This window comes from Haemaphysalis longicornis, unplaced genomic scaffold (assembly GCF_048455015.1).
Source record: "Haemaphysalis longicornis isolate Haplotype H1 unplaced genomic scaffold, Haemaphysalis longicornis Haplotype H1 scaffold_23, whole genome shotgun sequence".
In the NCBI taxonomy this organism is placed as follows: Eukaryota; Metazoa; Arthropoda; class Arachnida; order Ixodida; family Ixodidae; genus Haemaphysalis; species Haemaphysalis longicornis.
In genome coordinates, this window is record NW_027526306.1 from 1,863,479 (window position 1) to 1,890,490 (window position 27,012).

Here is a 27,012-nt window from a genome sequence, read left to right on the forward strand (position 1 = left end):
AGCACAAGAAATGGTACAGTGTTGTATGGGAGCCGTCCAAGGTCAATGGCTGTGCATGGAACTGCAGTAATCTTCGGGGTATCTTTTGGACCCACATCACCCAATCGAAGTGATCCACACATGGTGAAAACAAATCGCGTTTACCGTGCGCCGGCCCGGCTTGGTGGGATGCAACAAGTACCGTCGCGTACAATATTTTAACCGGAAGTGCCACGCAAAAGTGTTGGAGGATCTTTCATAATATTATTTCGCGAACGCAAATGATTTGGCTGCGTCAGTCGCTGAGCCTTCTGCCTAAGTAGAATACAACCTAGAACCAGGATTTTCAGGTCCTCAGCACAAAACGTCGCAATAAATAACCAACAGTAGCTAGGAAAGTCGTCACCTTGAAGTCAAAGTTTAAAACATAGGCAGAAAAATCACCTTTTTGAGAAAAACAATGCAATCAATTTCTTTTCGATGTAGGCTTGCCACCTGCCCTGTTTTGACCAGCCCGGCCGGTTTGTTTAGAGAGTGGGGCGGTGGCCGGTCCGTAATTGAAACGGGCCGTCAATGGCCGGTTTTCCGGCTATCTCGCCGCGATTATTTTTCAGCAACTATGGCAATAAATATATGTTGATAAGCTTCGCAAAGACATGTTGGCAGAGAAAAAACGCGGTCGAGCGTGCTGCCTGAGACAGAAGGGAACCAAAGGGAGGAACAACACAACAAAATTCCGCCGCCGCGGACAAGTGGCCTAGTATATTGTATTGCAAATATTGCCTAGCATTGCCCGTTTACCTATTGATGACTTCGTTGATTGTAGGGTTTAACGTGCCGACACAACGCAGGACATGAGGCGCGCTGTAGTGGAGAGCTTAGGATTATCTTGACCACTTGGAGATGTTCAACGAGCACGTTTACGTACACATGAATATCAAATACTATATGTCATATGTATGGCATACGTTTTTAACGTTCGTTTGGTGGAATCAGATGCAACAAAGTTTTTACTGGACAATGTATGCGCTGCTACTTTTCAAGGCAAAACATTCAGAGAAATAACAAAAAGCTCAGTCAAATTCGTTACACACGTAACGTTGATAATTCTCTAGAACTCTGCAGTAAACTGCATGGCACGTCAAAAAATTCCAAGTTCTTTTTATTTCAAACTCGACCTCATGTATACCACGTTCCCACCCCCCCCCCCACAGACACACACCGAAGGTCCGTTTTATGGCGGGGAAAGGTGCAAGACGATATGAATGGCCTGCATATAAAGAGGCCGAAAGTTTGGGGACTAGCGAAAATCGATTCCAAATATAAATCATTGGCTACGCACCTGGAAAATAACAGCTGTTTGCAGTCGTCTTAAAAGAAAACAAAAATTGTTACTCTAGGGAAAGTATTCTAAAAGTGCGAATGAGCATAGAACTTTCGTTCACTTCACACCGTTTTTACCGCCATGTCTGCGTCGTTACATTCGAAACACGCTTCTCCCCCTGCCCCCACGATACGGAATCTCAAGTGCCAGTGAACTGCAAATAAGATCACACTTCAAACTGAAAGCGTTGCTTGGAGCCTTCGATGCGATTCTGAAGGCAGGGAATGGATAATAAAAAAGTCGACACAACCTGTTTCCAATCTGCGAGTTATTAGCAATGAACATTCGTGTGTTTTGGGTGACACTAACTCCATGGACAGACCTAGAGACAAATAACTTTTATTTGTTAGTCCTGAGGAACTTTGTTAGGGTTCTAGTTTAGGACAGCTCCCACGAAGGGACAGGAAAGCCGTGGCTCTACGGCCTTTTGGTAGGCCTTCTGTTCAGCCAGGAGTTGGACGGAGAGATTTCTGCTTTTGAGGCCTTTCTTTCAATCTCCTTTTTTATTAAACACCGCGTCGCGTATTGCAGGGCATTGCAAGTAGTAGTAGGTGTAACTTTATTTTGCCCAAAAGGTGTGGTGATTTTACCACTGAGCTGATCACTCAGCCATCTAGACTGCGGGGCTCCCGGTGTTTGGGGAGCTCGGTGCCTTCAGCCAACTGGGCGAGGACTTCTTGCACGTGGGGAGCTGGGCTAGAGATGGCACTCTCCCACTCTCTAAGGACATGTTATGAAGGATGGGATGATTTCTTCTACGTGATGCGGGTAATTATAGACATGACCAAAAGATCTGGTGAAGTGATTATCGTTCCACGGAACAGAAGCGGCAAGTGTCCTTGTATTCGCAAGAATATATGATGAACATGAGATGTGGAGTGGGGAATAATAATGTTTGGAGCTGCCTGAGAAGGACTGCATGCCTTCGACTGAGTGATGAATGCTTTGGTGGAAAACCTGCCCGATCCTAGCGGAGATGGTCAAGGATATCGCCGCAAGTATGGAAGCGTCCTTATAGCCGAGAGGTTGCAAGATATGATCAGGGGTCCTATGAGGCTCTCGGTGAACAATATCTCGAGCAGTCTGATTGGCTCCCTTATTTCCCATCAGGCCAGAATGGACCGGTGACCTGATGACGCGGAAGGTCCAGCTATCAGGTGTGGGACCTTGTGACAGAGTTGCGAAGGTTATAGGTAATGCGCAGTCGTATAAAAAATTTAGTACGGCCGATTTAGAATCGGTTATGATGTTAGGATGCGGAGACCGGTTGGTGGCTATAGCTAGACCGATTGCCATTTCCTTTGCCTCTGTGCAGGAAGTGCAGCTCACAGATGCTGTAGCGATGGGGCTCTTCTTGGAGTCGACCACCACTATTACTGATGCGTTCCTGTCTTGATATGGGGCGGAATCGCTGTATACCACATTAGAGCCCGGTGGATGTTGTTTACAAGGACCTTCGCTTTTGCCTCACAGTGTTCCTTATTGGGGATGGGGTGCATTCGCCTAGGCGTTGGGGACACTCTCATGACATTCCTCAGAGGAGGCGGAATGGTAACCAGTCGCGTGTAGTGTGGTGTTTGTGGTACCAGGCCCAAAGACCTCAGGATGCACCGACCGGTAGAGCTGCTGGAGAGCCTCTCTAGCTGCGCAGTTTGCTGTGTCTCTATTAGTTAATAGAGGGTACTGTGTATCCCCAGGTGCAGTAGGCTTGCAGTTGATGTTTGTTGGGAGCATACCTCGGCAAAGTTGGCGTGCCTCACTCAAACTCACTCACGATTTTTTTTTCGAATCACCACTCACTCAAACTCACACTCAATGCTGAGCAGCACATCTGCGATCACTCAAACTCACTCACAAGTTCTTTTTTCGGATCACCACTCTCTCAAACTCACATTCAATGCTGAGCAGCACATCTGCGCTCACTCAAACTCAAACTGACATTCAGCGCAAAACTCAGAACTCACTCGGACTGAAGACTCAAAATGTACTCAAAAGCAAAATGGACTCAAAACCCATATGTACTCAGAACTCAAAATGTACTCAAAAACAAATATGTACTCAAACTCAAAATGTACTCAGAACTGAAAATGGACTCAAACTCAAAATGAACTCAAACTCAAAATGTACTCAGAACTCAAAATGGACTCAAACTCAAAATGTACTCAAACTCAAAGTGTACTCAGAATTCAAAATGTACTCTAACTCAAAATGGACTCAAAACTCAAAATGTACTCAAAGCTCAAAATGAACTCAGAACTCAAAATATACTCAAACTCAAGATGTACTCAAACTCAAAATGGACTCAATTATAAAAATGTACTCAAAACTCGAAATGAACTCACAACTCAAAATCGGCTGAGAACTCAAGATGAATTCAGAATTCAAATGGCCTCTCAACTCTCTCGTGCTAGGAATTTATTCGGTCTCAGATGGACCCTCATTTCATTAGATTCAGTGTTTTCAAATTCATGCGTCTTAAAAATATTACGGGTGCAAATCTGTGAGCTGAAGCTCTTCCATTCCGCACGACATGCCACCGTAGCTCCCGTGAGCTCAGAAACAATATTTGTTGCAGATTTAATACAGCTGTACCTGCTGCCCCGGATGACTAGCGCTGGTTGCAAGCAATTGTACGTATATATTGGGTACCTAACTCCGTGATAGGCTTCCTGTTCGTGTGTACGACAGGGGTGGTCCACACTCGATGGTGGGCTGGCTCTTTGGGTCGAAACAAGCAAAATTGGGCGAAGGGACGTCGCTCACTGCTCCATCCATTTACGTAGAAGCAGTTAGGTTCCATGCATCCTGCTCTGCATCCTCTATCCTGCACGCACGTGTGTGCGTGCGTGCGTGTGTGTGTGTGTGTGTGTGTGTGTGTGCGTGAGCGAGTGCGTGTGCGTGAGCGAGTGCGTTTGCGTGAACGAGTGCGTTTGGGTGCATTTGGCGTGTGTGTGTACGTGTGCGTGAGTGAGTGCGTGAGCAAGTGCGTTTGCGTTAGCGATTGCGTTTGCGTGAGCGAGTGCGTTTGCGTGCGTGCGTGCGTGCGTGCGTGTGTGTGTGTGCGCGCATGCGTGAGTGAGTACGTTTGCGTGAGCGAGTGCGTTTGCGTGCGTGCGTGCGTGTGTGTGTGCGCATGCGTGAGCGAGTGCGTTTGCGTGCTTGCGTGTGTGTGTTTGTGCGTGTGCGTGAGCGAGTGCATTTGCGTGAACGGGTACGTTTGCGTGCGTGCGTGCGTGTGTGTGTGTGCTTGAGCGAGTGCGCTTGCGTGCGTGCGTGCGTGCGTGTGTATGTGTGTGTGTGTGCGCGCGCGTGCGCCTGCGTGAGCGAGTGTGTTTGCTTGCGTGTGCGTGTGCGTGCGTGCGTGCTTCTGTGTGTGTGTGTGCGTGAGCGCGTGCCTTTGCGTGTGCGAGTGCGTTTGCGTGCGTGTGGGCGTGTGTGCCCGCTTGTGTGTGTGTGCGTGAGCGAGTGCGTGTGCGTGAGCGAGTGCGTTTGCGTGAACGAGTGCATTTGGGTGCGTGCGTGCGTGCGTGTGTGTGTATGTGTGCGTGAGCGAGTGCGTGTTCTTGAGCAAGTGCGTTTGTGTGAGCCAGTGCGTTTGCGTGCGTGCGTGCGTGTGTGCGTGCGGGAGCGAGTGCCTTTGCTTGCGTGTGCGTGTGCGTGCGTGCGTGCATATGTGTGTGTGCGTGAGGGAGTGCGTGTGCGTGAGCGAGTGTGTTTGCGTGCGTGCGTGCGTACGTGTGTGTGTGTGCGTGCGAGTGCGTGTGCATGAGCGAGTGCGTTTTACTGAGCGAGTGCGTTTGCGTGCGCGCGCGCGTGTGTGTGTGTGTGTGTGTGCGTGCGCGTGCGTAAGCGAGTGCGTTTGAGTGCGTGTGCGTGTGCGTGTGCGTGAGCGAGTGCGTGTGCGTGAGCGAGTGCGTTTGCGTGAGCGACTGCGTTTGCGTGCGTGCATGCGTATGTGCGTGCGTGCGTGCGTGTGTGCGTGTGTGTGTGTGTGTGTGTATGTGTGTGTGTTGCGTCAGTCATCTGTTCTTTCATTGTGTTAGATATGTAGTCGTTGGAGAACTGCAGAGCCCGAGTTAATTCTTTTCCTTTACATTGATATCATGTGCTAGTTTTGACATCTTGCGCGGATTTCTTATTGTAATAAAATCAGTTCGAGAGCACCCACAAACTGCGCTTGCTTGTTTTTTTGAAGTGTTTTCCTTCTATCGCAATGTCTGTTTATGTCTTGTTGGCTCTGTTGCCTCTGTATCTCCTACACTCTAGCAAAGAGCTAATGTGAAACATGTAATTGGCCAATTCTGGATTCGAGTGCACGTTTGTACACTCTGAGAAGGAAATTACAGACACGAAACGCGGCCGCGAGGTTTATACATAAACAAATGTGAAATTCGCCTTTCTAATAAGCTCTAATTCCCCCCGTTTCCTATAGTCGTCCACAACTTCCACGACACCGTATGGGTCGAAGGATTTGCTTGTTTTTTTGGACACGGGGAAATGGAGGAAGTAACGTTTGAATGGCAGTTATTAGCAGAGAGTTTTTGAGTCTGGTGATTTAAGTTTGAGAGCTTGGCATGGCTTTTGATTTTACCCCAAGCCATCCTGCCTTGATGATTCAGCAATTAGACGCCAATAAATTTATTACTATATACCGCATTGATGGACATCTCTGCACAAACCTTCGCATGTATATAGTACAACTGCCTTACGTATTGGCAAGAAATTTTGGTTAAACCCGATCCAGCAAATAAAGAAAGATACCTTTTGCTATATCCTCGTAACTATAATCAGAAAGCATTTTTATATTTGCCCACGTGATCCCCCTCGACGAGACCTTTAATTTGATACTCCACACACCCTAGCAGGATCATATGGAATCCATACCAATCAAACTAATCATGACTCTCATGACTGTAACCAGCACGCATTATTTAAATGTCCGACATGATTCCCCTAACTGAAACCTTCAATTTGACTCCGTACATGCTTTAGCGGCCTCGCCTTGAAGTTAACCCAATCTATGACTCATAATGACTATCTCATGATTAGAACCACGAAGCCTTTTTTTATTTGTATCACGTGATTCCCCTCGTCAAGACCGTAAATTTGATACCCTACACGCCCTAGCGGGGTCACTTCGAATGTTAACCCAATATGAGACTCGCCAAGACTATCTCATAGTTAACCAGGAAACATTTTCGTATTTATCCCGCGTGGTTCCGCTCATCAAGACCATTAATTTGATACCCATAACATCCTAGCATAGTCAATTTGAATGTTAAACCAATCAATGACTAACCATGACTAACCATGATATAGCCATACCGCATTTTTGTCCCACGTTATTTGCCTCATCGGAACCTTTAATTTGATGCCCCGCACATCCAGTGTCATCATTGTGAATTTTAACCTAATTTATGACCCACCTTCACTATATCATGATATAATCAGGAAACACGTGATTACCCTCATCGAGACCTTTAATTTGATACGCCACATGCCCTAGCGTCATGAACTTGAATTTTAACGGAATCTAAGACTTACCATGACTACTTCATTATATAACCACAACGCATTTTTGTTCCGAATGACTCCCCTCATCGAGACCTTGAATTTGATTCCCCACATGCTCTCATATCGTCATTTTGTATTTTAACCCCAATCTATGGCTCATTATGACTGCCTGATGACTACAATCAGGAATCATTTCTTTATTTACCCCGCGTGATTTCGTTAATCGGGACCTTTCATTTGATACCTTCCACGCCTTAGCGTCATCAGTTTGACTTTTTATGCAATATAATGTGATCATTATTCTGTCTAAAGGGGCATTGCCCAGTCAATTCAGCTAATTCATTTGAAACAGCAGAAGGGACAGCCTCCACCCCCTTTTACCCCAGGCCCTCAACTCTTCCTTTGCGATCCCTAGTATACCAAACCATTAACAGTAGCAGGCGAACAACCAGCAAGCAAGCGAAGCCGTGTGCTTTCCCACCACTCTTTCCCATGCTCTTAGTGGATCCACCAGGAGGAAAAGTTAAGACTACCCTTTTTTATGACCTCACCAGTCAATTATCACTCACGCTCCCAGCCACAAAAACTTGGTATACAGCAAGTTCTTAGGGTCATGAAAATTCAACAAGAAACTATACAAAATCAGACACCCCTCTCTCCCAACCGATCATGCTGATCTCGAATGGTGCCGTACCCGCAGATTACCTGCATTCCCAGCCCACATCGACGCATCAAACACAACAGCCAACCATAGCTGGCTGGGCTACTCATATGTTTTCAAACTCAAAATGGACTCACAACTCATATGTACTCAGAACTCAAAATGTACTCAAAACTCAATATGTACTCAAACTCAACCTGTACTCAAACTCCAAATGTACTCAAACTCAAAATGTACTCCAAACTCTAAACGGAGTTAAACTCAAAATGTACTCATAACTCAAAATGTACTGAAAACTCATATGTATTCAGAACTCAAAATGTACTCAAAACTCAATATGTACTCAAACTTAAAATGTACTCAAACTCAAAATGTACTCAGAACTCAAAACGGACTCAACCTAAAAATGTACCCAGAACTCAAAATGGACTCAAAGTCAAAATGTACTCAGAACTCAAAATGGACTCAAACTCAATATAAACTCACAACTCAAAATGTACTCAGAACTCAAAATAAACTCAAAATTCAGTAGGTCTCAGGAGTATTCAAACTCAATTGGACTCAAACTCAGTCGGGCTCACTCGACTCAAACTCACTCAAGCTGAAGCTCACCATGCCGCACTAGCCTCGCGCTCACTCAAGCTCAAACTCACGCGTGAGTTTGAGTCCAAATGAGTCTGAGTGAGTGGACTCATGAGTTCGCCGACCTCTGGTAGGCAGAGGCCGCGCGTCGGTTGTGTGCAGTACGGATGAGGCTATCAATTTTTTCCGGCTCCATCTTCCGCAAGGTGACAAACAACAATGCGTATGTAATGCGCAAGATGACGAAGGCCTGCACCATCTTTATGATCTTGGACTCGTGGATGCCCTTGTGCCTCGCTGAAACCCTGGAGATGAGACAGGTGGCTTGATATTGTCGCGAACCATGCATTGGGTTTTTTTATTTGTGCGTTGCATTTGCTGCCCGGCTGCGCCTTCCTGTGTTATTGCTGTTGTCTCTGTGCCAAGAGAGGGACGTGTTACGTTCTTTCTTTCTGTGTCGCATGTGTTATCTCTTCTGATAGGGAGACCGTTCCGAACGAATGTGAACAGCCTAGTATAATCTTCGCTGATCGACAGTGTTCTGAATACAATTCGACTATTCCAGAAACCCTCGCGCCGAGTGTTAAGTTCCCGCTTAGCATATGCCGCGGCATTCTTATCACCGACGCCAGTCTACGTACGTCACTTTGTAGACTGGTAAATTGCCGCCCGTGTATACTTTGAGTTGCTAGGGGAGCGCAAGTTCGCTCCAGTCAACTGGTTTTTTTCTTCACGACAGCTGCGTCGTCTTTGGCTACGTGACATCTGGTGAGGGTGCGGGGTGCGCACCCTTTATGCTACCAACAACCTCTGGAAGCCACCAAGCCAGTGCAACTAGAGCCAGCCGCCGACTGCAAGGCTTCCCGCTCGAGTTTTGACTACTGCCAGATAAATTGAAGGTGGAAAACTGGTGCCATGAATAACGCATCTACGATGACCAACGCATCGAGAACACCCGTAGTTCTGCAGCAATCCGGGAACCAGCATCATTCCATGGGTCACCTACGGAAGATCCTGAGGAATGGCAGGAGCATCTTGAAAAGGCCCGAACGTTTAACCGATGGGTCGACGATGAAACATTCAGGCAAGTATTTTCTACCTTGAAGACTCCGCACGGATTTGATTCGAGAAAAACGAACGTACATTGACAACCTGTCAGTTATTCAAGACCGAGCTCTCAAAAACGTTCACGACTCTGGTACGCAAGGAACGGGCCGAGCAGCTGCTGCAGACACGCACGCAGCTTCCCAATGAAAGCGTGCTTGTGTTCTTTGATGAGATGAAGCGACTTTTTCGTCGTGCGGACCCAGCAATGACTTAAGAAAAGAAACTAAGGTTGTGGATGTGAGGGGTTAAGCAAGAGCTCTTCGCATGCCTTGTCCGCAGCCCCCCGAAGACTGTGTCCGAATTTGCGTCTGAGGCTGCCGCTTTCGAGAAGCTGCTTGAAATGAGAACAAGGCAGTACGACCACCCAATTAATGCGCTGGTTTCGGATACGATTGGTACCGGCGCTATTAACTCCGGCTCACTACGGGAGACAATCCGTGAAGTGGTGAGGGAGGAGCTGCGGAAACGTTTGCCGACAATGACGCCACAACCTCAAGTCGCTTCCCGGACTAACGGGATCCGGGAGGAAGTTCAGGAGGCTTTGGGAACTTCTATGCCGTCCGAAGGCATCCGCGAGCCAGAAGCTATGGTGTACTCCACGGCTGTTCGTCGACCCCGCCCTGCTCCAACACGTCGTCAAGAGGCCCCACCGTACCGCCGCCCAATGTCCCCCGCCCGACCGCCTGTAACCCGAAACCAGGCGCCAAGGAAGACCGAGGTGTGGTGTATGCCAGATAATCGCCCACTGTGTTACCACTGTGGAGAGGCCGGCCACATCTACCACCACTGCCCTTACAAGAGGCTAGGTTTGTGAGAATTCTGCGTCGATGCACCTCGCCCTCTCTCTGGCCAACGACCACGTGAGATTGAGGAGTATCTCTCTCAAACAAGCCGTGGCACACCCCGTTTCTACCGCTCGCCGTCTCCCTACCCGTACCATCGCCGAACCACCGTAGCAATGCTGATTTCGCCCTTGGAAGGGCCCCCAGCTCACTCGGGGGAAACTAAAGGCAGCAACTTCAGGAGGTAAAGTTGCTCTACGGCCAAAAACTGGAAACCCCCAACGGCGCAAGGACGCGCATAAGACAGTGGTTCACGACATGCCGGCGTCCCGACGACCCGAACTAACCCTGACGAGACTCCCGAACACGGCGACAGCTTTACGGCGTGGCGCGTACCCGACATGGCCGAGACTGCCTCTCAGAAGACGATGACGACGCAGAGTGCCCGACCGTCAACACGCAAAAGCCGAGACGCGACGCCCCGACGCACCCGGAACTCGAGGAAGGTGGCATCCGACGTCAAGGTGTCGATCGACTGCTTTGATGTAGTCGCCCTCGTAGACACGGGAGCCGACTACTCAGTATAAGCGGACCATTTCCGTCTAAGTTGAAGAAAATTATGACCTGATGGGACGGTCCGCACATACGCACAGCTGGAGGCCACCTCGTGACGCCAAGTGGAACGTGCACATCCCGCGTCACTATAAACGGCACGGTGTACCCTGCCGCGTTCGTTGACTAGCCTAACTGAAGCCGCGACATAATTATCGGAATGGGTTTTTTGGCCGACAATGGTGCAATAATTGATCTACAGGCCAAGTCCGTAAAGTTTCCCTCCCATCACTCCATGACGCCGTAACTCAACCCCGAACACCGTGCTGCTGTAAGGATCGCCGATGATTTTCTCACCCTGCCACCCCGTGCAAGCTTGATGATCACCGTCTAGACGTCGATGCTTCGTAGATAGTGACAAAAGGTTTCTCCACGGCCGTGGTGTCTCCGTCCCAACAGGCATTGCGCGCTTTAAGCAACGCCGATCTCAAGTTTTGTTGACCAATTTCACCAAGGAGTACCAGCATTTAAACAAGGGAGCTGAAATTGCATTCCTGGAAGAAACGCAACAAGCAAGTCACGTGATCGCAGTTGCCGACTTTGAACGCGCACCCGAAGAAACCTTCAAGTTTCCACGTCCTTTCGACGTGCATCTGGCGCTACCACCAGAAGAAAGTTATCCGCTTTGCTTCATCGCTACAGCGAGTGTTTATCGCCGAACTCGAAGTTACGTCAGGCACCGCTGGCTAAGCCCCCGATAATGACAGAAGATGGAGCCCGCCCTACCCTACAGTCAACATACCACGTCTATTCACACGAGCGCGAAGCTCCCGGAGGAAACTAGACGACATGCTCAGCGACGACATATTACAGCCATCGAAAATCCTGTGGGCTGCGCCGGTCGTACTCGGCAAAAAAAAGACGGCGCTAGAAGGTTCTGCGTTGACTACCGGAGACTAAACAAAATCACCAAAAAAGACGTGTACCCCCTGCCACGAATCGATGACGCCCTCGACAACCTCTGCCATGCGAAGTACTTCTCATTGATGGATCTGAAGACCGGCTACTGGCAAATGTAGGTGGACGGGACAAACCGACAATAGATTGCATTTATAACCCCGGACGGTCTATAGGAGTTCAAGGTGATGCCGTTTGGGCTGTGCACGGCACCCGCGACGTTTGAACGAGTCATGGACACTGTGCTAGCTGTTCTCAAGTGTCACACCTGCCTCGTACACCTTGACGACGTTGTTGTATTCGCCCGGACTTTCGATGAACACATTGTAAGGTTGGACTCCGTACTCGAGGCTATTCGCTCGTAGGGGTTAACGCTGAAGCCCGAAATGTACCGCTCCCCTTACGAGGAACTCAAGTTTTTGGGACACGTCGTCAATGCCGCGGGAGGCCTGCCGGCCCCGGCGAAAACATCAGCAATAGCGAACTTGCCAAGACCGAAACACAAAAATGGCGCGCGAAGATTTCTCGGACTATTCGCATACTACCGGTGCTTCGTCGCAAGCTTCGCACGCATTGCAGAGCCACGCACGCGCTGTACGAAAGATAGCACCCCTTTCGCCTGGGAAAACACCCAAGAAAAAGCATTCTGCGAGCTGCAACAACGCCTGCAACGCCCGCCGGTGTTCGCTCATTTCGACGAAAACGCAGAAACGGAAATGCACACGGACGACAGCGATATAGGTTTGGGTGCTGTACTCGTCCAAAAGCAAAGCGGTTGCGAAAAGGTAATCGCCTATAGAAGCCGTGGTCTGTCGAAGGAGAAGAAAAACTACTCTGCCTCCGAACAAGAGTGCCTGGCTATGATATGGGCCATTTCAAAATTTTGCACATACGTGTATGGTAGACCGTTTAAGGTCGTGACAGACCACCATGCGCCGTGTTGGCTCGCCAATTTGAAGGACCCCTCTGGTCGTCTACGGTGGTGGAGCTTGCGCTTCAAGAGTTCAACGTTAAAATAGTCTACAAATCCGGCAGGAAACACTCCGACGCCGACTGCCGCTCCCACGCCCTGGCCGACTTACCACCAGTTGACTCCCATGAATTCTGCGCGTTCTTCGGAGTCGTGACAGGGAGCGACCTAGCCGCCCAGCAGCGTGCCGAACCCGGCCTGCGCGTCATGATCGGCTACCTCGAAGGACGCAACGTCGCCGTGTTTAGGGCGTTCAAGCGGAACTTACAAGCATTCAGCCCCAAAAACTCCGCCCTCGTGAAGAAAAATTTCAGCCCCTGAACGAGAACGATTTATCTACTTGCCATCCCCGCAGACCGTCGTGACAAAATTTTGGAAGCGTACCACGACGACCCATCTCCGGGACATAGCGGAACAGCTCGCACTATTGAAAAGATAAAGGTGAAGTACTTCTCGCCCCGACTTACATCCGACGCCACCAACTACGTTCGGAGTTGCCGTGACTTCGAGCGACAAAAAAACGCCGCCGACAAGACCCGCCGGACTACTAAAACTGATCGCCGTCCCGTCGAGCCCAATTCAACAGATTCAAAAGCCCCTTCTTGGTTTGTTTCCTACGTCACGATCACCGAACAAGTGGATTGTCGTAGCGACTGACTACATGACGTCCTACGCAGGGACCGCCGCTCTTCCGAGGGAGACTGCGCAAGAAGCCGCCCACTTCTTCATAAACTAAATTATGCTGTGACATGGAGCCCCTGAAGTCCTAATCACGGACGACGGAACTGCCTTCAGTGCGGAGCTTATCCAAGGAATCTTACGCTACAGCAAAACGGATCACCGAAGAACTACAGCGTGCCACCCCCAAACGAACGGACTAACGGAACTCCTGAACAAGACAATCGCGGATATCCTGTATATGTACGTCGACGTTGAACATGACTTGGGACGAAGTCCTGCCGTTTGTCACGATTGCGTAAAACACGCCTATCCATGAAACCACACAGAATATACCGTTCGAGCTTGTCTACGGAAGACGGGTGACTACGATGCTTGACGTCATGCTTCCCCACGTGGAAGAAGACGACCTACGCGCCGACATCCAATGATACCTTGAGCGTGCGGAGGAGGCCCACCAGCTTGCTCGAGTTCGCACAACGGACCAGCATCTGTTGTATGCGAGACGCTGCAACTTCCGACGCCGAGACGCCGAGTACCGCCCAGGGGATCGTGGGTTGATTTAGACTTCCATCCGACGACGTGGACTCAGTGAGAAACTTCTAGGAAGGTATTTCGGACCCTACCGGATTCTACAACGTGTTGGCCAGCCTACCTACGAGGTTATCATCGATGGTGATTCCGGAACATCACGACGACGCACGCGGCCCGAAGTCGTCCACGTGGTTCGCTTAAAACCTTTCTACGCTCGATGACGGACTTCTATTTTTTATTTGTTCGGACTGTCGCTTGTGTTAGCATCAGGTCGGTGCACTCTTAAAGGGGGGTAATGCCGCGAACCATGCATTGGGTTTGTTTATTTGTGTTTTTGCTTTTGCAGCCCGGCTGCGCCGGCCTGTGTTATTGCTGTTGTCTCTGCTCCAAGGGAGGCGCGTGTTCTGTTCTTTTTTTCTGTGCCGCATGTGTTATCTCTTCTGATAGGGAGAGCATTCCGAACGAATGTGAACAGCCTTGAATAATCTTCGTTGATCTACAGTGTTCGGGATACAATTCGAGTATTCGAGAAACCCTCGCTGCGAGTGATAAATTCCCGCTGAGCAGATGCCGCGGCATTCTAATCGCCGACACCAGTCTACGCAGATTATTTTGTTGAGTGCTGTATCGCCGTCTGTGTATTCTTTGTGTTGTTAGGGGAGCGCAAGTTCGCTCCAACAAACTCGTTTTAAATGCAGAGCATTTCTTAGCCTCGCCTCTTCCTGCTTCGGACGGCGTCCACAGCTCCGCGTCCGCAGCAGGTGCGCGCATGCGTCGTAGTCAGCCCGTTCGCTCGTCACCCCCGGTACGCTCCGTCGCGGTCTCGGCCACGGCCGGGCTGGAGGAGCGGCGGGCGCGCACTTTCATATGAAAGTGCGTGCTCGCCGCTCCTCCAGTCCGGCCGTTTCTCGGCGTAACAGGTGCGTGATAGCAGCGCGGTGGGGTGTAGAAGAGTGCGCGCTGCTTGCGCCTGCGCGCTCCCCCCCCCCCCCCGTACCGCTCTACCTCTACTGCGCGCGCTGCAAATATAAAGCCACTAGCGGTCGCTTGTGCTTGTTACTCCGTTGCTCCTTCTTCCTTGGTTGACGCTCGCTCCCACGTTTACTCGTGTCTGCTACTCCAGCATCACAGAAGAAGCGATGGAAGCAACACTGCCTTCAACCAGTACTGAGGCCCCAATGCTCGGCATTTACTCGTGTTCCCCTCGCGGGAAGGCGCAGGAACTTCTTTTCTTTAAGAAACTGCGTCTTTGGCTACGTGACGATATACCCCCTTCTCGATCTCCCCGGGTACATCTGTATGCTGGCCACTAGCATTTAGGAGGAGTATCAAAGCCTTTTTGGATTGCACTATCGGAATGTTGGCCCCTGAGGATGTGGTTACGGTAAATATAGGTGGGTTTTTATGATTTGGTTTGTAGATGAAAACCTTCGACTTTTGGGGGGAACACAATAAACCGCGCACGGCTGCGTACTCCTCAACGGTTTGTGTTGCCCGTTGCAGGGCTTCCTGGATTTGGCCGTCAGATCCTCGAGCCATCCACAGGGTGATGTCGTCTGCATAGATGGATTGATGTAGGTAGGGTATGTTCGATAAAAGGGCCCGAAGGTTCCTCATGCCAAGGTTAAACAAGAAAGGTGGCAGTACCGATCCTGGTGGCGTTCATAAGCTACCCAGTTGAATGGGGCCCGAGTGGATGTTTCCAAAATGACGGGTGAGTATACGAGATGAGAGGAATGATTTGATGTAGTTGAACGTGCGCTGTTCAAAGCCATTCTTTAAAGTCCAACTCACCATTGCGGATGTTGAATTGTTGATCATCTGGGATGGATGCTTAGGTCCGTACGAAGGGCCCTGTGCACGAGTAGCACCAGGTTGATCATCCTTACTTAGCAGGTGGATAAGCAGCGGCCCTCTGCTTGCGAAAGCCTGGCGGCGTTGCCTTCCCACGGGGTGCGGATGCATGCTGGGCACCGTATTTCCTTGGTATCTGGATGTTGGATGGCTTGCTTTGAAAAGACGCTGGCTTGAAGCGTCACGTGCAGCTTTTGTCTCCAAAAAGGTGGTCTCCTTCGCAGAGGGGGCATTTATGCGTGCACGAATGTGGGTTGTCTTTGAGGTATGCTGGCCATACCCCTGGCAGCGGCTGGCTGTCGGATTCGGGCACACGTCAGCACTATGCCCCATTGCTCGGCAGGCAAGGCATGCTTGCCATTTTTGTTGTGTATGAAGCAGTGAAATTCCGCTCTGCCGTAGTATATTGCCGCGAACCATACATTGGGTTTGTTTATTTGTGATTTGCTTTTACCACCCGGCTGCGCCGGTCTGCGTTATCTCTGCGCCAAGGGAAGCGCGTGTTCCATTCTTTCTTTCTGTGCCGCATGTGTTATCTGTTGTGATAGGGAGAGCATTCCGATCTAACGTGAACAGCCCAGAATAATATTCTTGGATCTACTATGTTCTCGATGCGAATCGACGTTTCGAGAACCACGCGCGCCGAAAGATAAAAAGCCTGCAGTGCGGACGCCGGGGCATTCAATTCGACGACACTCGCCTGTGCAAGTCACTTTGTTGACCGCTGCTTCGCCGCCTCTGTATTCTTTTGAGTTGTTAGGGGAGCACAAGTTCGCTCCAAGAAACGTATTTCTCATTCAAGACAACTGCTTCGTCCTTGTCTTCGTGACATCTGGTGGGGGTGCTGGGTACGCACCCTTCATGCCCACTACAACCTCTGGAAGCCGCCAAGCCAGTCCAACAAGAGCCAGCCTCCGCGTGCAAGATTTACCACCCGAGCTCGGTCTACTACCGGAGAAGACGAAGAAGAAAGACGTCGCAACCAGCACCATGCTCAACCAAGCCAATCCTCCTGTCATTCTGCAGCAGCCACGGGAACCGCCATCATTCCGAGGAGCCCCCGCAGAAGACCCAGAAGAATGGTTGGAAAAACTGGAGCGCGTCCGAAAATTCAACAGGTGGGACGACGCAGAAACGTTCCGGCACGTTTTCTTTTACTTGGAAGATTCGGCTCGCACTTGGTTCGAGAACCACGAGAGCTCCTTGACAAACTGGGCTCAGTTCAAAAGCGAGTTCACTAAGACCTTCACTACCGTGGTCAGAAAAGAACGCGCAGCGCTTTTCCTCGAAACTCGAACGCAGCACCCCAACGAAGGGGTAGTGATCTTTGTTGAGAAGATAAAGAGGTTGTTTCGACGTGCGGATCCGGAGATGACAGAAGAAAAGAAACTAAGGTTTCTCATGCGAGGGGTAAAGCAGGAGCTTTTTGCTTGCCTTGTCCGCAATCCTCCCAAGACGGTGGCCGAATTCGCGTCTGAGGCGGCTGCGATGGAGAAGACGCTGGAAGCTCGAACGAGGCAGTACGATCGCCCGGTCAACGTGATGGTTTCCGAGACGATCGGTGCCGGGGCTACAAGCTCCGACACACTGCGTGAGACCATCCCAACAGTGGTCAGGGAGGAGCTTCGGAAGCTTTTTCCGATGACGCCGCAACCTCAAGTGGCTTCCCTGACTGACGTCATCCGCGAAGAGGTTCAACACGCTTTGGGCACTTCTATGCCATCCGAGGCACCCCGTGAGCCACAGGCGATGACCTATTCAGCTGCTGTTCGTCGACCCCACCCTGCTCCAACCCGTCTACAAGAAGCTCCACCGTACCGCCGTCCACTCTCGCCGCCGTCCCCACTCTCGCCGCCGTCGACCGTACCGCCGTACACAGCCCAAACCCAGAAGCCGAGGAAGACTGACGTTTGGCGAACGCCAGATCATCGTCCGCTGTGCTACCATTGCGGGGAGGCCGATCACATCTATCGTCGCTGCCCGTACAGGAGACTCGGACTGCGTGGTTTCTCCGTCGACGCCCCACGCCCCCGACCCGGCCAGCGCCCTACTGAGATCGACGAATACCTGTCCAACACCAACCGAGGACCAGCCCGCTCACACCGATCGCCATCGCCCTACCCATACCAGTCGCCTAACCGCCGTAGCAATGCTGATTTCGCACGTGGAAGGTCCCCCAGCCCACGCGGGGGAAACTAAAAGCAGCAACTTCTGGAGGTGAAGTTGCTCTCGGCGAAATACTGGAAACCCTCCAACGACGCAAGGACGCACCGAAGACAGTGATTCACGACATGCCCTCATCCCGACGACCCGACCCAGACCTGACGAGACTCCTGAACACGACGACAGCTACACGGCGCGACGCGTACCCGACCTGACCGAGACGTCCGTTGAGAAGACGACGACAACGACGATGCACAGTGCCCGACCGTCAACACGTACAAGCAGAGATAGGACGCCCCGACGAACCCGGAACTCGAGGAAGACTGCATCTGACGTCAAGGTGTCCATCGACGGCTTTGACGTAGTCGCCCTCGTAGACACGGGAGCTGACTATTCGGTAATGAGCGGATCATTTGCGTCTAAACTGAAGAAAGTTATGACCATATGGGACGGTCCGCATATACGCACAGCAGGAGGCCACCTCGTGACGCCAAGTGGAACGTGCACATCGCACGTCATCATAGACGGCACGACGTACCCTGCCGCGTTCGTCATCTTGCCTAACTGCTCTCGCGACGTAATTCTCGGAATGGACTTTTTGACGGACAACGGCGCAATAATTTATCTGCAGACCAAGTCGATAACTTTTTCCTCCGATCACTCCATGACGCCGGAACCGAACCCCGAACACCGTGCAGCTGTAAGGATAGCCGATGATCATGTCACCCTGCCACCACGCGCAAGTTCAATGATCACCGTCTACTGTGAAGGTGCTGCTCCTGACGTTGACGCTATCGTGGAGAGTGACCAAAGGTTGCTTCTCGACCGCGGTGTGTCTGTCGCAAGAGGCATTGCGCGCTTCAAGGAACACCAATCCCACATTTTGGTTACTAATTTCACCGAGGAGTACCAGCATTTAAACAGGGGCGCGGCAATTGCATTCCTCGAAGAAACGCAAGAAGCAAGTGACGTGATCGCGGTCGCCGACTTTGAACGCACCCCCGTAGAAACCTTCAAGCTCCCGCAGCCCTTCGACGTGAATCCGGCGCTACCGCAAGAACAACGGAAGAAATTATTGGCTTTGCTGCGTCGCTATAGCGAATGTTTTTCGTCGAGCGCAAAACTACGTCAGGCCCCACTAGCGAAGCACCGAATAATAACCGAAGATGGAGCCCGACCTACCCGACAGTCACCGTACCGCGTCTCTTCACACGAACGGGAAGCCATCCGGTCTCAAGTCGACGACATGCTCAGCGACGACATTATACAGCCATCGAAAAGCCCCTGGGCTGCGTCCGTCGTACTCGTAAAGAAAAAAGACGGCACATTAAGGTTTTGTGTTGACTACCGGCGACTGAACAAAATCACGAAAAAGGACGTGTACCCCCTCCCCCGAATCGACGACGCCCTCGACCACCTCTGCCACGCGAAGTACTTCTCATCGATGGACCTGAAGACCGGCTACTGGCAAATTGAAGTGGACGAGAGAGACCGAGAGAAGACTGCATTTATAACCCCAGATGGCCTATACGAGTTCAAGGTGATGCCGTTTGGGCTGTGCACAGCACCAGCGACGTTTCAAAGAGTCATGGACACTGTGCTAGCTGGCCTTAAGTGGCACACCTGCCTGGTATACCTCGACGACGTAGTGGTATTCGCCCGGACTTTCGACGAACACCTTGCAAGGTTGGAGTCTGTACTCGAGGCCATTCGTACGTCGGGGTTGACGCTGAAGCCTGAAAAGTGCCGTTTCGCATACGAGGAACTCAAGTTCTTGGGCCACGTCGTCAACGCCGCGGGAGTCCTACCTGACCCGGCAAAAACTTCAGCTATCGCGAACTTTCCTAGGCCGAAAGACAAGAAGGGCGTGCGAAGATTTCTCGGGCTGTGCGCATACTACCGGCGCTTCGTCGCAAACTTCGCATGCATTGCAGAGCCACTCACGCGCTTGACGAAAGACAGCACCCCTTTCAGCTGGGAAAACGACCAAGAAAAAGCATTCTGCGAGCGGCAAAAACGCCTGCAAAGCCCGCCCGTGCTCGCTCATTTCGACAAAAATGCCGAAACGGAAATGCACACGGACGCCAGTGATATAGGCTTGGGTGCCGTCCTTGTCCAAAAGCAAAGCGGCTGCGAAAGGGTAATCGCCTATGCCAGCCGTGGTCTGTCGAAGGAGGAGAAAAACTATTCTGCCTCTGAGAACGAGTGCCTGGCTATTATATGGGGATTGCAACATTTCGCCCAAACGTGTATGGAAGGCCATTCAAGGTTGTAATAGACCACCATGCGCTGTGTTGGCTCGCCAATTTGAAGGACCCCTGTGGCCGTCTTGGGCGGTGGAGCTTGCGCCTGCAGGAGTTCGACGTTACAGTCGTTTATAAATCCGGCAGGAAACACTCCGACGCCGACTGCCTGTCCCGCGCCCCCGTCGACCCACCACCACAAGACTCTGATGAAGACAGCGCGTTCTTCGGGATCATGACGGAGAGCGACCTAGCCGCCCAGCAGCGTGCCGACCCCGACTTACGCGTCATAATCGAGTACCTCGAGGGATGCAACGTTGCCGTTCCTAGGACCTTCAAACGCAGCTTACCAGCATTCAGCCTGAGAAACTCCGTCCTCGTGAAGAAGAATTTCAGCCCCGGAACAAGAGCGAATTACCTTCTCGTCATCCCCGCGGACCTTCGTGATGAAATTTTGGAAGCGTGCCACGACGACCCGTCTTCCGGACATCTCGGCACAGCCCGCACTATTGGAAAAATCAAGGCGAGGTACTACTGGCCCGGCCTTACCTCTGACGTCACCCACTACGTCCGGAGCTGCCGTGACTGCCAGCGACGAAAAACGCCGCCGACAAGACCCGCCGGACTTCTACAACCGATCGCCGTCCCATCGAGACCATTTCAACAGATTGGAATGGGCCTTTTAGGCCCGTTCCCTACGTCACGATCACAGAACAAGTGGATTGTCGTAGCGACAGACTACATGACGCGCTACGCAGAGACCGCCGCTCTTCCGAGGGGGACTGCACAAGAAGTGGCAAAGTTCTTTATAAGCCAAGTTGTGCTGCGACATGGAGCCCCGGAAGGCCTAATCACAGACCGCGGAACGGCATTTGCTGCGGAGCTGATGCAAAGAGTATTACGCCACAGCAACACGGATCACCGAAGAACGACGGCGTACCACCCCCAAACTAACGGACTAACAGAACGTCTGAACAAGACAATCGCAGATATGCTGTCAATGTACGTTGACGTTGAACATAAGACTTGGGACGAAGTGCTCCCGTATGTCACGTTTGCGTACAACACGGCTATCCAGGAGACGACGCAGCTGACGCCGTTCGAGCTTGTCTACGGTAGAAGGCCGACTACGATGCTCGACGCCATGCTTCCGCACGTAGAAGACGACGACCTCAACGCCGACGTCCACGGATATCTTCAACGTGCGGAGGAGGCCCGCCAGCTCGCTCGAGTTCGTATAACGGACCAGCAGCTGGTGGATGCGGGCCACTACAACCTCCGACGCCGAGACGCCGAGTACCAACCAGGGGATCGTGTGTGGGTTTGGACTCCCATCCGATGACGCGGACTCAGTGAGAAGCTCCTGCGACGCTATTTCGGACCCTACCAGATTCTACGACGTGTTGGCCAACTTACCTACGAAGTGATCCCTGATGGTGACTCCGGCACATCACGACAACGCAGGCGGCCTGAAGTCGTCCACGTGGTTCGCCTAAAACCTTTCTACGGACGATGACGAACTTTTATTAAGTGCGAATGCACTTTATAAGCTACCCCAAACCTTCCACCGCCGGCGGCGGCAACCGCAGTCCTCATCTCTATATAAAAAAAAACAGCATCCGGCGCCAGGTTTCGATCCGAGGACTTTGCGGCCGCAGAACGACGCTCTACCGACTAAGCCACGGACGCGACGCTGATATCAGTGTTAGTAACGCGCCTTATATCTTTAACGCATTCAAACTACGTCGTCAGCGGCGTGTGTTGGCGAATCAGCGGCGTTATAGCGGCTTGATAGCTGCGTGGTGTACACGTGATACTACAAACCCGATGGAAGAGATGGAAGAGAAGGCGGCGAGGCGGTGGGCTGCGGGGGCCGAGCGCAAGCGCCGCAAGCGGGCCGACAACCGTGCATTCGCACTTTCACATTCTCCCCCTCGGGGAAATGCGGGGGAATTTTTTTCATTTGTTCGGACTGTCGCTTATGTTAGCATCGGGTCGATGCACTCTTAGAGGGGGGGTAATGCCGCGAAGCATACACTGGGTTTGTTTATTTGTGTTTTGCTTTTACCGCCCGGCTGCGCCGGTCTGCGTTATCTCTGCGCCAAGGGAAGCGCGTGTTCCATTCTTTCTTTCTGTGCCGCATGTGTTATCTGTTGTGATAGGGAGAGCATTCCGATCTAACGTGAACAGCCCAGAATAATCTTCTTGGATCTACTATGTTCTCGATGCGAATCGACGTTTCGAGAACCACGCGCGCCGAAAGATAAAAAGCCTGCAGTGCGGACGCCGGGGCATTCGATTCGACGACACTCGCCTGTGCAAGTCACTTTGTTGACCGCTGCTTCGCCGCCTCTGTATTCTTTTGAGTTGTTAGGGGAGCACAAGTTCGCTCCAATAAACGTATTTCTCATTCAAGACAACTGCTTCGTCCTTGTCTTCGTGACAATATAAGGAGTGGTACTTTAGGTCCGTCAAATGCGGCGAGAGCGGTTTGTGTCGTCCCCATACGTCTGGCGTGCATTGCCTGGCAGTTAGCAGAATTTACGATGCTATCAATGATGGATTGCGGTGTGTGCTCGGGCGGAATTTTATGTATCACTCCTTTACAGGTGTCTTCCGTGGAGTCCACATGAGGGAGGGTGCTGTAGGCCCGATTCATAATGTTGAGTTGGCGCGCCATGCTCTATGTTTCGCCCCATCTGTGCTTGGGGTGCTCAGAACAAAAACGTTTCTAGCCGCGTTGCGACGGAGGATGTCTTCTGAGGCTTCTTGTAGTTTGGTAAGCCCAGCAGCAACGAGGTTGCCGAGCGTAGGATGGTGGCGAATATTTTGGAGACATGGAGTCCTCGTTGCGGGCGGAAAACGACTTTCACGTGCTCCCGTGGTAGTGGGGGTAGACGTAGTTTATGCTTAGGAGTTCCTTGCTTAATGGGAGAGGGGCTCACCGTTCTTTGCGAGGACTCATGGGCGCTAGGGCTTGAAGGTTTTTCTGAGTGCGGTTGTGGTAGCAGACCATCCAGCCTCGTTCGTCGGTCAGTTCGGAAGAGTCGATATCCTCTCCCGGTGTCGTCGAGGTGTTTATGTCGGTAGTCAGGGTCGCTTCACCCGAGTTCGAAGGGGGCACCATGCTTTGAGGTGCGTTGGTTGCCGACGTGGCTGCCGTTGGCCGGCCGCCGAGTTGCGGCGAAGAGAGGGGGGGGGGGTTGTTCTATTAGGCCTAGCCACGCAGCCTAGCATGGTAGGCGCTAGCGCACCGGGGGTGAAGTATGAAAACGTTCTCACTGAACCGTAAGACTGGTCCAGGGGTTTCCGAGGGCGAAAAATCCACTCGTGGGATTCCTTTCAGACGTCCGACGATGATTGCAAAAGTTGTGCTCTGACTAGCAATACGCCTATCCGCAATCCTGACAGGGCCGGTAGATGTTGGGCGCAAAGTGACTAAACGTGCCCCGGGAACGGAAGGACTCCGTCTAGGCTAAACACTCGGGCCGAGTGTGCTTCGGTTGAGTGGTTGGGTAGTCCCTCCGAGAGAAAATGGGGAGTGAAGACATCATGAAATTGTAAAAGCGGATCCCTGAACCTCTCGGCGTCCCCGCACGCGAAAGTCCGGAACCGGCGCGGTCAGATAATCTTCGCGCACGGTCATGGGTGCACTCGGCGTTGGAACGTCTGTATGGACGTTGGCCCCCATATGAGCCGCGAACCAATTCATGGTGCGACGTCCAGCGGCACCCTCGCTATCAAGGATGGCTTCAGCCTCCTCCGAGATGAATCTCAAGGCAAATGCTCGAAGTGAAGCCCGCGAGTAAAAAAAGATATTCGGACGCACTTTCCAATATCGCTCACATTTTCTTGTTCTGAATGGCTTATAGTTTCATCTTGACTACTGAAACGCACTTAACTAGAAAATAACTTCTTTTCCCTCGAACTAACGTGTAGGAACAGCCCGAAAACATATATATAATAATGCGCGCGCAAAGTTGGAAAGTAGCCAGATCGTCGCACTAAAATTTCAACCGCTATAAGCCTCTAAAAGTCGCCAGTCTGGCGACAAGTCGCCTAAGCGGGCCACTTTGCCTGGAACCTCGGCATCAGTCTCACCATAGGTACGTGGCCAGGAATAATTATTCATGCTGCTGCTACATTGCCTCTAAAGGCCAGCCAAGACCGCTGGATAAATTCAGATGAACGTTATTTTTTCTGTTATAACTGGTACTCGTTGTGTGTATTGTAAGCCAATTTGAATTGACCGTGCGCTAGGTGTTTGGTCTGGTTTTTCAATGTTCTTCAGATACAAAATATTAAACAGTGTTTCAAAAGTGCTTCTTCCTGTTAATTGTTTTGTGTTCCATGCAATAAACAAAACACGCTTTATATAATTTTATTCTTTCCGTTCCACGCGCGCCATCAAACGCGTGCAGTGTTATGGAGCGCACCAGAAAAGGGTTAGTAGCCGTGGACAGTTATTTTTCGTACGATATCCGATTTCAGATAGGTGGCGAGGATCCCCAGATTCCAAACATAAGACAGAGATAATTAGAAGGATAAGAATGGGGTGGAGTGTATTCGGCAGGCATTCTCAGATAATTAATGGCAGCCTACCATTGTCCCTGAAGAGGAAAGTTCACGACAGCTGCATCTTACCGGTACTCACCTACGGGGCAGAAACTTGGAGGCTGACTACAAGGATTCAACGTAAGTTGAGGATGACTCAGCGTGCAATGGAATGGAAGATGATAGGTGTGTCATTAAGGGACAAGAAGAGAGCAGAGTGGATCAGGGATCGGATCAGAGCATAATTACTGTCCCACGCTATGTAAAAGGTATTGTTAAAACACTTGTGAAGCAAACTGGGCGCAAATTGTGCTCAAATGCAAATCAGTTTTAATAAACAAAAGTCTGTTCCATTTTTCATTTGTTTATCGTACCTATTAGCACCCCCTAAACGCTCCAGTTTGAAAGTTGAATAACAGGTCCTCCAGCAGGATAAATTAGTTTGCCCTATATCTCCTTGAAAGTGAAATTCATTACTTAAGGGCCTTCAGCATGGCAGCAATCTTCGAAACCTACCGCAACACTTCTGTTCACCCAAAGCAAATTACAAAAAATGAGGAGCCCTTAAAGCAAGCGCGCTGGCACTTCTAATTATTTGCCTAACCCATGTCTGCACTGCCATCTTTAGCTGCACTGACATCTTTAGCTGCACTGCCATCTTTAGCTTTTAGCCATTTCTTTTCTGCGTATATTTCAAATATCCCTGTAGTTTCACCCCAGAGTATTCATAGAGACATGAGTGAAAATACTTCTTTATTTGACAATACCTTGCCAAAGCTTGGCTTATATTTTGGTGGTGTAGATAAACCCTAATGTTGGGCACTATTGAAACTATACGGGTGCTTCACGGCCATTTAACCGGTGGCCAATAAAAACCAGAGAGCGAGAAGACCGATGGCAAAAATGGTCAGAAAGCCTTGTTACTAACCTGTATGGATAGGGTACAAACCCGTGAGGAGCGCAGCTCTTGATGGTGTGCAGGATGGTTGCGCGTAGAAGTTGTTCAAGATAATGCCGTCAGCAGCCAGTGCGTCCAGGTTTGGGGTAGGAATTTGAGTCGAACCATGGAAGCTTACATCATCCCAGCCCTGAAATGTTTTGACACTGTTAGCAGTAGCAATTGTGGTATGGCTTCCTAATTCCCGAACACTTTGCGATTTATGGAAAGGAAAACCCCAGGTTGGGATAAAAAATGCATCTAAATTTTCACATGCCTGCAAGCAAAGCAAAACTTTGCCATGACCAGAACTCTAAGGCAAGGACGTGTGGTGACAGGCAAGGGTATTAGCCTCTATTCCATATTAAAGCCACAAGTAAGCTAACCTACAAGTAGGGTGGCTTTCGGGGGCCGTATATCTCTATACTCCGCTTTGAATGCGAAAGAGTGAGAGGTATCCCTGGCAAATAGTAGTGCTGCATCGCGCCTGTGTCAAGCCAGTATATTGCACTAGATTCGTAGCTCATGCGTACTGAGTATTCAATAGCTTTTCGATTGGGAACCAATAAAGTCCGAAAGGGCTAAAGAGCTAAACAAACACTTGTCGCTTTAGTCCTGTGCACCGCACGTCTAGCTATTTTTTGTGCGAAGTTTATTACCAACCCGTTCAACTTCCGACACTTTTAAATCAATTAAGATGCAGAAAGAAAGATACTGATGTACATGCTTATTTCAGACGAAACGGAAAACAAGTTTGGCCGTTTCTATTTTGCATACGGTGTGTATGAGATACTACACTCCAATTAGCGAAGTGTAAGGTGTGTCCAGGAAACACATTTGAATTCCATGCACAGGAATGTCCTGAATAATTATGTGGTATTCAGAAAGCACGGGGGTGGCTGCACACACTCTTCTGGTGTCGTGGCCATAATCGCCCGGAAATCCTTAGCACGCCACCCTATCACTCTGAACGCGTTCCTTGAGGCTATAGCCGTTCGAGCAGTGATATTTAATAGGTTTATAACGGTATGCTCTATTTTCAATCCTCCAGACTTTGTACTTTCGACCCCTGATTTTGAGGTGCCGGTTGATCAGCTTCCTGAACTATACATCGTCACAGGCGACCTGAATGCTCACAATTCTCTTTGGGGCTCTTGTCACACGGATACACGAGGTCACCTGATAGAGAACTTTTAACATCCCCTAGAGAATCCCTTTTCAAGAAAAAATTTCCCCGCATTTTCCCGAGGGGAACAATGTGAAAGTGCGAATGCACGAGTTGAATTTGCGCGGTTCGGTAATGTTCGCGAAAGAGAGATCACACACACACACACACAACTACAAAGAAAGAAAGATGCATTTATTCACAGACACCTATTTGTGTTGTCGTTGTACTTGATTGCTAGAGCGGATCTCAGCTTTGAAATTTCGTGTCAGTACTCCTTTAAGCGGGTGCATTAGCCCTTCTCACGCCCGATTCCTGGCCAATCCCCCACGTGGGTATGTGCCATGCACATACACCTATTTGTATTGTCGTTGTACTTGATTGCTACAGCGGATC

The 27,012-nt window shown here is 50.6% G+C and overlaps 1 protein-coding gene across 1 annotated transcript in view; it reads right to left on the reverse strand.

The window, feature by feature from the left end:
• The window catches only part of LOC144172504 (arylsulfatase B-like), a 160,174-nt gene that overhangs the window by 66,395 nt on the left and 66,767 nt on the right, over positions 1 to 27,012 (reverse strand). The window contains exon 5 of the mRNA XM_077701191.1: positions 25,443 to 25,602. Coding sequence (XP_077557317.1) covers positions 25,443 to 25,602 — 160 coding nt within the window. The remainder of the gene's footprint in view (positions 1 to 25,442; positions 25,603 to 27,012) is intronic.